The sequence below is a fragment of the Stegodyphus dumicola genome, chromosome X1 (assembly GCF_044657685.1).
Source record: "Stegodyphus dumicola isolate Sdum_Otavi_A_Nest chromosome X1, ASM4465768v1".
Lineage (NCBI taxonomy): Eukaryota > Metazoa > Arthropoda > Arachnida > Araneae > Eresidae > Stegodyphus > Stegodyphus dumicola.
In genome coordinates this window covers 261727534-261743868 of record NC_140780.1, presented here as the reverse complement: position 1 = coordinate 261743868, position 16335 = coordinate 261727534, and the positions used below count along the sequence as shown (strand labels likewise).

The 16335-nt window shown below is 33.9% G+C and overlaps 1 protein-coding gene across 1 annotated transcript in view; it reads left to right on the top strand.

Moving 5' to 3' along the window:
- The window catches only part of LOC146993489 (fibroblast growth factor receptor-like 1), a 42157-nt gene that overhangs the window by 5802 nt on the left and 20020 nt on the right, over positions 1-16335 (top strand). Inside the window, exon 2 of the mRNA XM_085808269.1 lies at positions 7012-7296. Within this exon, the coding sequence (XP_085664395.1) occupies positions 7012-7296 (285 nt within the window). The remainder of the gene's footprint in view (positions 1-7011; positions 7297-16335) is intronic.

Genomic DNA, 16335 nt, shown 5'->3' with positions numbered 1-16335 from the left:
ATTTTTCATCTCACCTGCTTCAAAAAACACCTGATGTCTCTACAACCGTACAGTCGGCAGTATGACTTTGCCCTGTTCCGTCTCAATTTTTAGGAGAATTTCGCTTTCGGAAGATCGCTTCAAAGGTCTTCGACCTCTCTTCTACCACCAAAACCGCCCGAGAGAACTTTCGGCTCGTTGTATATTATAAGTGCTCCCATAGCCCGCAGGCCATGGGAGCACTTACAACAACCCAAGCCATCTACGGGATTCAAGTCCGGGCCCAATGATATGTCAACGAGATAGGATATCCACTATACCGAACAGGAAGGATTACGAACCACTGAAGCTAATAACTGCAGTTCAAAATTTATAAATTGTTGACCATGTTTAAAACAGGTAAACTGGTCGCCACCAAGAAGGCATCCGTGATAGGTCCAGCGATGCGTAGCTAAACAGCAGATACTTGTGGTAAATTAAATTCATGAAATAATCAAAGTCAGTTTCTTACTTGCCCACAAAATAAATACTCACATCTTAATGTCATGACATCAAACATTTCCACATTATTTACAAATATTCGTCTTTATGAAATAATCCGTCTATCTCATATATCGCATTAATATATTGCATTAGAAACCTACTAGATCTAAAACAAATTATTCTCACTAGAGTTAAAATTATATCAGTGAAACTTTATCGCCTGATTGGAAATCTAACACTGGTGCAAAACTTTCGAAAAGGGGAAAAAAATGTTTTTTATACATTAAGGTGAAATAAAAATGCATAGGCATCTCTGCAAGTTTCCCATACTGTTGTATCTTTTTCGAGAAAATGTACGCTTGTTTTGAAAAAGTATCTTTTTTTTTCCTCTTTACGCCTTTAATCTAGAATGCACTGTTCGTGAAATATTTTAAAATATAAATTATTCTGAATTTCTAGTCATAATGCAACAACATCCGAAAAACACCTTTAAAAACAGCTAGCGAATATAAAATCGGAAAAATATTTTCCCCGGTAGGTTCCAATCTTCGCTCGTGTCATTGGAGTACATATATAAGATTTCAATATTCAAATCTTCTGCAAGCTCATCTAGCTATTTTACCATTTCATTCCTTCAGGCAGGAAGTCTAACATTTTATGCTGTCGCGCAATATTTTTTGGAGAACGCTCAAGATAGACATTAAAAATTTATCAAAACAAGAATTGTTCAGGTTTTTTATTTTTTGTTTTAATATTTTACTTTTGGGATCATATTTTCTAGGATGCAGGTGGGTTGAGTTTATTTTATTGTAGATTTTAAACAGTTTTGAGAAAATTCCATTTCCGTTCATTGGATGACTGAATGTTTTCGAATATATTTTTGACTGTTGTAAGGGTTTTCAAAAATACTGATTTCTGATAATAAACTCTGACACCGGTAATATCGGTAGTAAATAAAATTCGTTTTGAAAACGCAAATAAAATAATTTCCTTTATAAACACTTTTCTTAAACAATAAAGTAAATCCTAAAAGGCACTAACAAGTAAGGAAATAGTTATATTGCATATTTTAAGTATTCACGATTTAAAATTATTTAACGCTTGAAGTGGGTCAGAAAATCAATATTATGTTTTCCTTACAATCGTTCCATACAATTTCCATACCAGATCGTTGTTGCTACTTAGCACTTATACAAAATGGCAATATAAGACATAAATAAAAGACAATACAATACAATACAATACAATACATAAATAAAATATATACTACTACAATAAAAATAAAATACATACCACAATACAAGACATAAATAAAAGATATGCTACATATTTTTTCATTGAGAACATTAAAATGCTCCCGGCATGCGCACAAGTTACGCAGTTTAGTCATAGCATTATTATTGCCTAGTGCAAAATCATTCTGTAGTTTCTCATAGTCCTGTTCTTCCTTGTGAAACCCGGGCTTGTCAACGGCTGAGCGGTAAAAGTGTTAAACATAAGTCAATTCGGGCTTCAAATCCCAACAAACGAGCTGCCTGTATGAGAGTTTTCTTGGTTTTCCTCGCGTGTGTAAATATTAGTCGGTTTTCCTTGGAATGTTCTCCATGAAGCCATCCCTCCTCTTAGATAGATAGCTCTCAACTATTTTGCTATAGTCTAAAAAATCCAATCCATCCGTCAAGAAGGAAGAAAAACGTATGTTAGAGTCCTTGAAAGAATACTGTACCTAAAGTGTCTCAGATACTACTATCTTAATCGGCATCAGTAGCTGATCGTGATCAAATTGTGAGGCAAAAAAAATCTGCAATAGAAATTTCCCTCTCTGTAAGTAAAAGAATTTTTAGGTTTGATTATTAAAAGATAATTATAAACCAAATCTAGCTATGGGCTGTGGGCATCAAATGGATAGTACACCTGGAAATTCAATAGCTTTGGTCTCACTAACCGAAATTTTCTTCTCTGAATTCCTAATCATAGAAAGGGGTCTTGTGCTTTTTGTTTTGGCCTCTTTGTCTTGACTGAAGTTTCATTCAGATCCTTTTCTCGCTGCATTCAGTTAAAATACCGTTAAAAATGTGAAGGAAAATTATCTGTGGGAATTTTATATGCTGTAGAAATGCAAAATACTTAAATCATTGATCAAGATATTCCCATCGATCAATGATATTTTTACCACTATTACTGGTACTTATCAAAAATACTGAAATGCAACAAGGTTAAGAACCTGGTACTGGTAAAGTAAGTGCAAGGAAAACTGACCTCTTAAAAGTAAATGTGCACATTTTTAGGCGATAAATATTTATGCCTTTAAGAATAAAACTTAATGCACCCGATGATATTGTTCTCCACCTGCATGTCATTTTAGCCTATTTTTAATATTTTAACTATACTGTTTCTTAGATAATCAAATGTTAAAACAAATTTCATTTGATTTATAATCATATGGAGAGCTTAATTGGAAAATTGCTTTAGCTTAAATCTCTTTGACGTGCAGTTTTGTTTCAGTTTGGTGTTAACTCTTAAGTGGCATCTACGAAATTAATGAAGAAATATTAAAATAATTCCAGCAGAAAATGCTATATGTTCTGAAGTTAAAAATTCTTTATGTTAAGTAAAGCAGGCAAAATATAATAAGATACAATAACACGCCGAATAAATATTAATTTAGAAGTCGAACAACAAAAATATTACGCTGAATACTGTTGTTTGACTTCTAAATTAAGGCAAAATATATATTTGCAAACGAGATTGAAACAACATTTGTTTATACCACAGTGCAACTGTTTATTTTGGAAAAGCTGTTAACTTCTAACTTCTCCATTTGTCAGATTGTTTAAAATGTTTAAAACCAAACTGCCTATTTTAGTTACTAAGTGTCAAACATGCATTTTATACATTTTTATTAATATTCTTAATAATAACATAAATATTTATACATTAAATAGTGAAATCATATTCATCTTCAAATCTGAATACATTGTAATTATTATTTTAGACAAATGAACAATGATCAGTATGAGCAATGTCCACTAAATTTGATTTTCGTGTACTTTTATTTTATTTCAAAAATACAGTCTCCCCCACTTTTCACTCCCAAAACTGTGAAACTTATACTTTTACACTTTATTTGCTGTTTCATTCTACTTTAATAGTGCAGAAATTATTTTCTTAATTAAGTGGTATGAAGATGCTTGAAGAGTGAAAATAAAAACATTTAAATTATGTCTAGTTGTTGATAATCTTATTGTGAAGATCCTTCGCTTTGCATATAATCCCCATCAACTTCATGGTCTATGAAATAATCTATTAGTGATTACTCTTGAGGCACTCCTCAGCCATAAACTGATAAAATTACATTACTCGAAAACTAACGATGGTAGAATATGATGATTTGCCCTAAGGAGAAATTAAGTAATATTACATACTCCTTTCGGTTGAACAAGTTAAGCTTCTAAACAAGAACGTATTTCACTCCTCGCATGAAATTAAGTCCCAGGTTATGGACTGTAGTGATTTGATTTCACTCTGCAGGATATCATTCGGTGAAAGAATCAAATTAATACTGAGATTATTTTCATGCTTAATTAGATCACAGAATATGAACTGTGATAATTTGATTATATGAGCTGTAATACTATTGTCTTAGGCATTAAAAAAGATGATTAACTTTCCCTGAAGCACGGCATCTTCTAAAGGGCATATACTATATACCGAGTTTTATATGTTTAAACTCGCTTGCGAATATTAGGCTTAAAATTATTTAAAGATTTCATACTCAAACTTTTAAAGCAATGCTAAAACACGAAAATGAGTTTTTAAGTTGTCATTATTTAGGAAATTCCACTTATCTGCTGATGAGCCAAGCAGTTTACTTTCGGGAATCTATCATTTCCTGTAGTACCCAAAAAACAATAAATATAGTTCAGATTTAGAAGTAAAAAAACAAGCTAAAGATGCCAGAATCCCAAAATTTCTGTATTCTGTTGCTGAACATTTAATTTCACCCAACAGAATGGCCCAAAACACTGGCTATTTAAGTCTTTTGTGTTGTTTCGTAATCCAAGCGAATAAATCGATTTCGGAAAAGAAATCAATTGCTTGGTCCACATCCACATGGACAATGCGGTTTAGCTGTTGTGCGCTACCCAGCATCGTCGCCTTTGAGGTGTGACCACCAGGGAAACGAGACAGTGGACGTCAGTGACCTGTGTTATGAGAAAGAGCAATACTTCTCCCAGATGACCTGTTGAGATCGACGCCGAAGATTAAGCAGCGGCTTCCTTTCCTGCTCTTAGACAATAGAAAAGTCATTTGGTGACTATAATTTGCTAGCTCAGAGCATTGATCCCTGTCACAAGTTTAAGACAGTACCTTAATCTATATCCGAGAATCTACGCTATATGCGGTTTGAATTAATGAATGCGAATTTATATACTCTTTGGGAATAATGCAAGGAGTATATATGCAACTTTAATAAAAGAATTCAATAGAAAATAATTTTGAATTTTGTAAACAAGGCATGAAATCTTCTTTAAATTTAAAAATCTTGCAGAAAAACAAAACTTCTAAAAATGTTCTCTAAAATTTGGAAATTAATTTGCCTCAAATTTATTTATTTATTATTATATTGCAGTTCTCTAATAATAATGCAGGTTTGAGTGTAATCAAAAGTAGCTAACACATATTAAATGTCCTTTTGTAATACATTGAAAAAATATTGTTGCATAGTCAATGTGGTTATCAAAAAAGCTAAGCCGAAAAAAAAAGCATGTAGAAATATATTTGGTATGTTACATCCACATATAAATTTAGTAAATATGTATGCAAGTAACATAATTATATCAACATACTAATACTCTTATTATGCAAATACGATTTATGAAAAATAAATAAATGTAGTTTTTTTTTCTTTTGAGAAGGTGATATTACACTATAGTTTTTTTAAAAAATTATACATAAAACATTCGATTAATACACAAAATAACTTGATAATAGTAATGATAAATGTAATAAGCTGTAATGTCCTTGTCAGGTTGAGTTGTAGTTTTAATGGAATCATTTGTATGTTTATTAAAAGAAACTTCAGCGATGAAGTTTTAAAAATTTCTCTTGTTCTGGAAAATGAAGTAATTAAAATACGCAAAACTAAAACTCTGCTTTGAACAATGCTTATAATGAAATTCAAATTATTGCATTTGCGTTTTAAGAGCTTTAAACTTCCTTCTTCGTAACTTGATGAACTAATCTGACAACCAAATATTCTTAATATTCACAATGAATTCAATTACTTAATCAGGATTTCTCCCCGTTTGAAAACTCGTCAAGCATCTCTTAATTGCTTTCTGTTTTAAAGAGCGTATTCAGTTTTGTACAGATTTATTTCTGTCATTGATTTTCTTAAGCAAATTAAATTTTCTTCACGACAGCTTAAAATAATTTATTTTAGAGGAAAAAATAAACTGTTGAATTATTTAAATTATATACAATGATTATGACAAGTTAAAATCAGTTGTTATTAAATTTCTGAGGTAAAATCTGGTATATATTTTACGAAATTTTATTAAATGAAAGCAAATTTTCATAAATATTTTCCTGTCTTTATGTTTTGTACTTATAATATTTTATCGATAAAATGTTGTCCCAGTTAATCAATAACGTCAATCTTTGGATTATTGTTTCGGTTACGATAAAATATTTGTAGTTATATCTTATTATGGAAACGTTCCCGTAATTTTGTTACTTTATTCGATGCTTAATACTATTATGAATCAGTACTTCTGGAATACTAAGCGCTGTTATAAGCTGCAAATCTGTGTTATTTATAATTTGACATTAAATTTCTAATAAAATTAATAGGACCCAACTTCAAAGTGCAGATATGATAGTTTTAACATCATCCCGTTTTAGCAGGATGCTATACCAATTTCTTATCTTGCATGGCTTATTCATATTTCATGATGCAGCAGTTTTCAAGAATCATTATCTTTTCATTACATACTTCTTAAAATTAACTACTTACCTTAGTACACATTTGTATTTCAATGAGACATGAAGTTGTGTCTTGTTCAGTAGTTTTGTACTACATTAAGAAATATACCTACATGCTGAATGGGGATGATTTGAATGAAACAGCATTTTAATTTAATATATATATATATACTACAATAGATACTGCATTGAATATTTATCAATATATTTATCAATATATTTATCAATATATTTAATGCTGCTCTGTTATAAGTTGGTAAAATTTGAGTACAATTTTGAAAAAACATACTTTATGTGATTATTTAATTTTTAAACAAATGAACCGATTGACAAAATTTCCATATTATTCGAAGAGATCCGTTTTTCTTCTTTTCATACAAATATAACCGTCAAGAAACAGCAATAAATTCAATGAAACCCAATCAGAAGCCTGATATCCAATAGCAGCAGATATGCTGGCTGCTAAATCGTTTAAGTTAGCAAAGGTAAAAATCAAAATTTCAAAATGGGGTTGTGTTTGAAACTAACTTTACTTAAAAGAGCAATATTTTGTCTTCACAGGCCCTCCACGACTGCTACCTGAAGCTTATGATCTTGAAAGAGTTGTACCGGAAGGTACTATGGTACAACTTCCGTGTCCAGTTGAAGCTGATCCGGACACACTCTTCTTCGAATGGTATCGGGACCGTGAACCTCTAGATGCGTTTGCGGACGAAAGGTACAGAATTCAAGGAAATGGTGTCCTCAAAATCAAGTCAGTCGTACCAGAAGATACAGGACTGTATGTCTGTAGAGCTGTAAATGGATTTGGGAAGGCTGATGTTAATGTTACACTTATTGTACTAGGTAAGTTTTAAAGCACTTAATTAATATTTCAGACTGGAATTTGAATCAGTTTTAAACTTATATATATCATTTTAAAATATTTTATTAATTTCCTTTTGGTATGAATTTTATTATATTGGTAGCTTTAAATAAGCCTTCACAAAATAACACCGTGTTAAAATAAGGGTTTCATTCATAAAAGGGCCCACCAGCGGCCGAGCGGTAAAGTCGCTGAACACTGGTAGTTCGGTCCGAGGTTCGAATCCCGCGAGCGGGTTGGCTGCATGGGTGTTTTCGTGGTTTTCCCCATGTGTAACGTGTATAAGAGCCAGTTTCCCTTAGAAAGTCCTCCACGAAGGCATCCCTCCCCTTAGGCAGATAGCCCTCGAGGCTTTGTCGTAATTAAATAACCTAACCTAATATAACATCATTCATAAAAGGAATAAAAAGGTATCAGTATCTTTCTAACACGTCTATGAAATATTCCAGCTTTCCTGAAATAAACCGAAAATAAAATGGTGGGGCCAAATACGCTTTTGATAACATAGTGATTGCTGGGGTTCACTTCTTCTTTAACCCTTCGACGGTTGTGAGATTAAGCCATTTTTCTCCCCGAATACGCGCGATATCTGTCAGTCGTAAATTTATATTGTAAGCTTGTTCGTTTGTGCCCACTGCGGTGCGTAATTGGAACGCGAGCTGAGCTCGTTCATGACTATCAAAGGGTTAAAGGAATGCATGTTTTTTTTTTATGGCGCTTTACTTTCTTCTTAAAGTTTAAGAATTTTTAAACTACGATATAATGTAAGGAGTTTTCTCCAGATTTAGGAATTACTAATAAAATCTTATAAAAATTAAACTCTATGATGAATACTCTTGCCTGTATATTTATATAGTGTAATATTAACATACACGAGTGCTTTATGCTGTCACGTTTACCCCATCAGTTGACATAAATTAATCTTGAGATTTCAGGCATAAAATGTAGTATCTAGTGGCATTTTCGAAAGCCTTACTATATAATTCTTGCGTTTGCTTATACTGGTATTAGAATTTACTCTAACAGCTAACTAAGCTAAACTGCAGACTATTATCTTAGAAATGAACGATTTTCAAAGTACCAGGCTCAGATGTGGCCAACCGATAAAACCGTTGAACACTGCTACACTGGTAATAAGACCTGGATTCAAATCCCGGCGAACTACCTGGCTGCATAGAAGTTTTCGCTGTCTTCCCTATCTATAACGTTGCTACAAATAAGCTTCCCGTAAGACCTCCTCTCTCCCTTTTGACAGAGAGTGCTTGAGTGCTTTATAATAATTTAAATACTCTTGGCCCTCCTCTAAGGAGATAACCCTAGTATTCTTTGCCGTAATCCAAATAATTCAATGCATTCAGAGAATCGTGCCCACCAGCGGCCGAGCGGTAAAGTCGCTGAACACTGGTAGTTCGGTCCGAGGTTCGAATCCCGCGAACGGGCTGGCTGCATGGGCGTTTTCGTGGTTTTCCCCGTGTGTAACGTGTATACGAGCCAGTTTCCCTTAGAAAGTCCTCCACGAAAGGCATCCCTCCCCTTAGGCAGATAGCCCTCGAGGCTTTGCTATAATTACACAAACAAACAAACAAAACATTCAGAGAATCATTTTGTTTTGCGAATTTTGTGTCAACTAATCCTGCGCTCAGCATACAGTCTGGTAAACAGATACAGTCAGTGGAAGACAACGATCTTATATATTATACAAAGGGATTCAAAAATATCTAGCAAAAGTACAAAGGCAGTGAACTAGAAAATGCAACTCAAGACTGGATACTCTGTCGGAGTATTTAATCTTGTATGGTGATTCGCTAGTGGCACTTGGTCGGGAGCTCTGGTGCTAGATCACTACCTTTATACTTTTTTTCAGATATTTGTGAATCACCCTATAAAATATGCAAAATCTTTGTCTTCTACTGACCGTTTTTGGTTGAGGGGATCGCGAGCAGATTCCAAAACGGAATGTGCGAATGGAAAAGACGTGGTCGTAGGATAGAGGACGCTGTTGAGATGGGTAAGCAGAGCTTATATTACGCTAGAATCCACCGGATCTCGGCTTCGATACTTCTCAATTTCTTATATAAATCTTAACTATAGCCGGAGCGCTCCAGACCTTTAAATAAGAGGACTCCGGCAGTTCTTTTATGTGACTGAACCAAAATTTCAGCAGAAAATTCTTTGGATTTCGAAAAATTTATTTAACAAAAAGTTTGCCTTAAAAACCATTTCTGGCTTCTGAATGCATCCCTGTCTTTCTCTGAGCAACAAGCACTTTGATGAAAGTTGAGATGACAAAAAGCCGCACCACATGTCTAAGGCCCATTCTCCAGTCATGGCCATCTCAAAGTCTTATTCTTCTATAATCGATTTATGAGAGCTGCAAAATTCGTTCTTTATCGGCAGGATCGTGGTCAGTATGTGTCGACTTTTTCTCCTTTTGTTTTCACACCCACACATCTTCTTTAAAATTTCCTGTGGCCTTTTTCCTTCGCCCAAGAATTCCTTCCGAATCACAGGGATCCCTTTACCTGGTCCCCCATCAACCTCCCTCTCCTGATTTTCTCTCCTTTCCAAAATTTCTTCTCCCAAATCATTTCAACCTGCTTCTTATCGAGTGGGTCCTCCCTCGTTAACACCCGCTTACTTCAGCAGCTTGTTCTACGTTTTTCTGTGGGTTAAGATGTTCCATCCTTGAAATTTTCTTACTTTTTTGCGTAAAATATTCTACGTAACAGTATAGCTTGAATAACAGTATTTTACATTGCATTATTACTGAACTCAATTAACATGCGCAATATTCTAAAATTAAGTTATTTGACATTACCTTCCTATTCAAAGCCTTTTATGACTTTCGAAATAAATTAGAATTATACGATGCTTGCTTATAAAACTAAAAAATACATTAAAAAAGAAAAGAAGCTAAAGAAATATTATGAATAGAAACTCATTCAAAAAATAATTTACTAATTGTAGATCTAAGTTACTAATGTGAAAATAGAGGTAATAATTGAGATATCAAAGAGATAAGGAGTGAAAACTTAGATAAACTCCCACATCCTCCCCCCATCTGGCACAAGGGGCTGAGATTAGGTAGATATTGCTAATTAACTTAGTAATTTATAAGAAATTTATTTTCTTATTTTAGATTTTACATATTAGATTTATTTCCTTATTTTAGATTTTACATACTCTCCTTCCCTTCCAGAAGGAAAAGGCTTGGCGAGAGAAAAGCCATTTTAGCAAAATATTAGAGCAATACAAAAAAATTTTATGCAATATGTACAGTTGATATGAGAAAGTAAATGAAAGGCTTCAGGGACATAGCCTTGATGTTTTCTTCTATTCATGATGTTCTTCCTGTTCAAGATGTATAAAATTCTTGAAAAGATATCTTGATGTCACTTCAAAAATTTTCACATTTTGCTGTAAAAGCTCACAGTCTTTTGTAGAAATTCAATGTTATAATCAATATAAAATTGTTTCTAAAACATAAATATGAAATTGAACATTTATTATGCACTTATTTATAATAGTTTTATACTTATTTATAATATTTATTTTTATTCTATTTATAATAGAACAAAAACAGAGTTTCATATTGTAGAGCTATGGAATAATTGATATACATAACAAACAAAATGCAATAATAATAAATTCTATCAAAAATGGGCAGGTCCTCTACAAAGCAAATCAGCGTAACAAATTGTGGATGGCTGGGGGATGCTCAAAAACTGTTGCACGTAAAAGTCATCTCGAAAAAGATGACTAGCTTTTAGTATTGTATGACAAATCAAAGTTAAAGTTTCAGTTTACTCTTATGACCATAAAAATTCTTTTCCATTATATACCTGACATTAAAAAAAACTAAATACACAAAATTTTAAATTCAAGGTAGACAAATAACTTGTATGCTCAAGTTATGTTAAAGAGAATGAATTAGCGTAACAACATAACTCTATAATATTAAAATTTATAATAATTAAAAAATGTGTGTATTGTGTGTGTTTGTGAAGTAAAGTAGCACTTTGTGCTGAAACTATAACCAGAAGAATGTAACTGATGGGAAAAAATATACCTACTCAGTCAGTTTTTCTAACCATCGTGACTCTCCTGAATAAAAAGAAAAAAAAAATAATGTAGGGATTAGGAGTATTCCTATGAGGACAGCGGGCGTGTGCTATCACTGCTTTTATCCTCTCTAAGGAGAGAATACAAGGTAGTGTTAGTGTTACACATGGAGTAAAATATCGGGTCAGATTATCAGATAAAACTTTTCGTCTTAAGCATTCTCTGTATTCTCATTAGAGGCGCTTTAATTGCTTTACCTTTTTTTTATTGGGTATGCTGGAAAAATCATGGTCTTTGTTTCTATCAACCTTTGAAACATAACAACATTATCTTTTCATTCAAGGCCTAAATTTAGCTAATGCTCAGCTGAGCAACGTCTAAGTTCTTCTTATGTGACAGTAACTCCAGCCGCAGCCTCTAATAAAACGGGATCCGGTATTTTATTTTATTATTCAACTAATCATCATTAAATTTAATAATTAATTAAATTTTAATCTGTCGTTATATTTTTATTGAATTTTAATTTCAACTGCTAATTATTTTGCTCTTTTACGTATTCAGTGTTTTTAATTACTAATTATTTTATTTTAATTATCTAATATTTTAATTATTAATTATTTTAATTATAAATTCTTTTATTATTGTAATAGTTATTTTTTTCATTATTTTTTTTTAATTTTCTCCTTCTCTCCTGATTGGCCTTCCGTAAGGCCTCAGGCACTTCTAATTTTAGGAATTAAGCCCTGTAAGTGAAAATGGCATAAATCTTTATTCCCCATGTCTGATGAGTATTCGGTGGCCAGCCTATCGGCTGCTGCTAAAAATGTGAGTGAAATGCCTAGAGATATTTGCTAATGTACGCCAATCCGTAAGATGCCGCTGTGAATTCTGTATTACTGTTCAGAATCAAACTTCCCGGCACCTACTACTGAAAGTTTAATGATTAAGGTTTGGTTTGGTTTAGTTGATTATCGCAAAGCCCACTATGGCTATCTGGCTACGGGAAGGGATGCCTTCGAGGACAACATTCAAATGGAAAATGGCTTACACGTTACACATGGGAAAAACCACTGAAAGCCCGGCCGCCTGGAATCGAACCCAGGTCGGAAACCCTGGAAGACTGGTCCAAGCGTCTCTACCAACAACCCTTCGAGAGAACGTTCGACTCACTATGTATTTTAAGTGCCCCCATGCCTCAAAATGCTATACGCTTACAAAAGTCCAGTTTTTTCCCGAAATTTGAAAGGCGGCTGAACAGTATAGTAGTCAGCAAGCTAATCACTAGAGTGCTCAGGGCGTCCGGTCTAGATTGAGTAAGATAGCTTCCTAGAAATTTCTGTTATTAACTCTGTAGACAATGTGAGACTATAACATTTAACGAAATTGGAACTATGAGAAATCAGTTGTGCTCTGTTCGAGGTTTGATCCACGAATATTATAACGCTAGTTTCACTTATAGTAGAGAGAATTCATGTAGAAAATGCGGTAATTTGCTACAATTTCTGTAAATTTATATCAGTTTCCATAAAATCACTAACTCCTTTGTTTCAATCTTTTGAAATTAAGAAAAACATAAATTCAAAAAATATAAGTAAACCACGATAACTGTTTGAATAGCTAAACTCAGCTCATCGGATTTGCATATATGAGCAGGAGAAATGGATGTACTGTAACGCTCGGTTAGTAGAGCGTCAAATGCGAAACTTCTCATGCTTTAGTTTGTATTCTTTCCTACAAATACATTTTATTCATGTTTGCTATCCGAAACATTTTCTTACTCTCTCTTTATTTTAGTTTCTACCAACATGACAGCTTTCTTTCTGCAGAGTCAAGTTTCTCTAGCTAAAAGTAAGGGTCGAAAATAAAAAGAAGTACGATTTCTCCCTTTTTATTTCGTTTTTCTGCTACAGTAAAGCTCTCTTATCTTTTACGGATCGTTCGCTATTTGAGAACAGCGTTAGTGGTCAATAGTACTCATACTATCAAAAGTGAAAAGCAAACGCTTTCAAACAGTAACACTGCAATAAGGTAAAAGGTTTTTCCGAAAATATACCTTTTTCTGCTCACTCTAAGCACGTATAAGAAGTGACACGAACTACATGATTGAACAAAAGAAGTGAAAAATTCCAGAAATGGCTAAAATTCTTTTTCTGGAATCTCCACCAGTTTATAGATTAATTTACAACTCATATGTGCATCATACGCAAAATTAAAAATTACATATTTTTTCCGATATTGATTCAAGTTTCTGAGACAAAAGAAAATTAACTTTCACTTGCTGTAATTGCTTGTTCGTTGTAATTTCTAAAATTTTTTAAAGCCTGTCCTGTGATTTTATTAATTGTCCTATTTGTCCTGTGATTAATTTTACTTGCCATTCCCTATCTTTTGATAACGTAGGCTGCGCCACCCTTACCAGAAACGCTGGGACCACAAATGATTTGAGTTTTCTAAACTTTGGAAGATTTGTATGTAGACAGTGGGATAGCTCTTGTTGTTGCTGCTGTGATTAATTCTCCTAATTTGAACACAATATAGATCAGGTCCACGATATCCTAGTGTCGAAGGGTTCCGATTGTCACTGTCAAAAGCTGTGTGCGTCTCAACGCTGACAGAGTACGAGTTCCACTTTTGATGAGCACACCAAAGGACAGAACCAGAGATCTCTTACCCTTGTTTTTCCTACCACCAACCTTTCGAGAGAGCTTTCGGCTCAACAATCTTTTAAGTAACCTCATACTGCAAAGACACTATACGTTTACAAACATCCATGCCTTCGCCGGGCAGTGACTATTAGAAAGCAGACGCTGCCTTTAAGAATGAAACGAATCATGGCATTCCTTCCGAGCATGTCTTTGTGTTGTTGAAGCGGTTAGCGCATCCAACTAGCAACTGAAAGATCCATAATTCGATTCCCAGGGCCAAAATAGTAGATTTTTGCTAGAAAATAGAAATTTTCCGCTCCAAAAACCTAACATTCCTTGTAGAGGAGTTTAATACTCGCAATTCATTGGCAAACATACTTATCACTCTAATCAAAAGTTTGAATTTTTCTCCCATAAAGGAAAGAGGTGATTTCAGAAAGATAAAAAAAATTATGTTTTAAACTCTCGTCAAAATTTATTAAAAACTTTTGCAAAGCTTAATAGTCTATGGATTTCTAATCTAGATATTTTACAGCTAATGTCTGCTCTTTAAATCTGTACATATTAAATTATATATTATTTCTCGTTAACTAGGGTTTTTTATCTTCGTTAAATTTATGAATATTCTATTAAATCTGTTTACATGAGATTTGTGGTCCGTCTTTTCATAAATTTCAATTGTTTGGGTTAATGAAATAGAGGTTATACGTAATTTATAGCCGAAGTTTTCTCGAGGCACTCGTCCTCACAGCAGTGCAAAGCATTTCGATATAAATTATATAAATTTCTGGAATGGAATACTGTGTGGCATGAAAATGATGCTACCACCACTGGTGCCTAAGTTCTGTGACTAAGTGCAGATGCATCCAATGATTATACATGGGTCTTTCACATGGGATCTGATTCATTTTCACATGGGATGTGATTACAAGAGAAACAACATTTATCACCATAGACCGTGATGTCTTTTATGTATTACTTCATGCTATATTTCATTTCTTTATGCATAAATTAGTTTTTGCTAACTCACGTTACCTTTTTTTCTAAGCTATGCTGCTGAGTCACAAAATGAAATCTGTTAAATCTGTATTATAGAAATATTCCTTACTTTACTCTCAAAAACCAGGCATTAAACTGATCTAGCTAGAAATAAATGTTATATGACAGCACTCTATAAATACCAGAAGCCAGAGTAGACATTAAATGCGAGAAAATGGTCCAACTACATCTCAGATCACAAGGTATTAAACTCAAACACATGATTCCAAATAGTATTATAAAACTTTACGCACCTGCAAATTACATATTCGAACGGCAACATCGCGTCGCTATCATTTAATTATTGGTCTTAATTTCTCAATCTGAAATATCGTTGATATAAAATCAATGTTCATTGTTATATGTATAAAAGTAAAATGTACTCGTTTCAGTCATCTATTGCAAGGGCGTAAATAAAAATATTTAGGATAAATATATTAACATGATACAATGTTCATGAGAAAATACAAGTGTAAGAATACCTATAGTTTGCAGAAGGTATAGAAAATATCCAATATTCAAACTGACTACTTTTATATGCAGTCCCAAATCCCCCCCAAACCTTAAGGGGGGGGGGGGGCTTTGGGACCACATATTGTTGAAGTTCCCAGTTCAGAATATGAGATAGCCCCAGTCATGGAACAAATGTTGCTGCGTATTGTTTGAAGGAGTATGAGGATTGGTGCGGTACACTTAAGTGTTATGCATCGCACCAATCATAATTACACACCGAGGGGCCCTTGATCTTCGAACCCAGCTTAGACTAAGTCCATTTTGGTTTCTGCTGTCAACTCCGTTAGAGCCAAAAATTTTGAGAATGCAATCTGAACTGCAGGCTTGTATTTACCGTTGCTACCTTCTATTGCAAACAATAGAATATATGAATAATGTGAAACAATGAATAAAGTTCTTCGTCAATTAGTTGTTGTTGTTGCTAATGCTCACTTGTCTGACCTACAGTTAGTCCAAGCCCACGAAATTCCTCGTTGCAAGGAACGCAAGTTACTTCTGTCATTGGCAACATACACGCACCTTGAGCACTTTACACGTAACAGTACGATTTAGCTTAGTTTTGCCACTAGTTTTGATCGAGAGCACCCCAGGGGGGACGAGTCTGAGGGTTTTCCACCCCTCTTCCTCTACCGTCAACCTCTTGAGAGGACTTTCGGCTCGCCACATATTTAGAGTGCGCTCTATACCGCACGGACACTATACATTTACAAACATCCGTGGCTTCTCCGGGATTCGAACACGGGCCCTTCGACACGGCAGTCA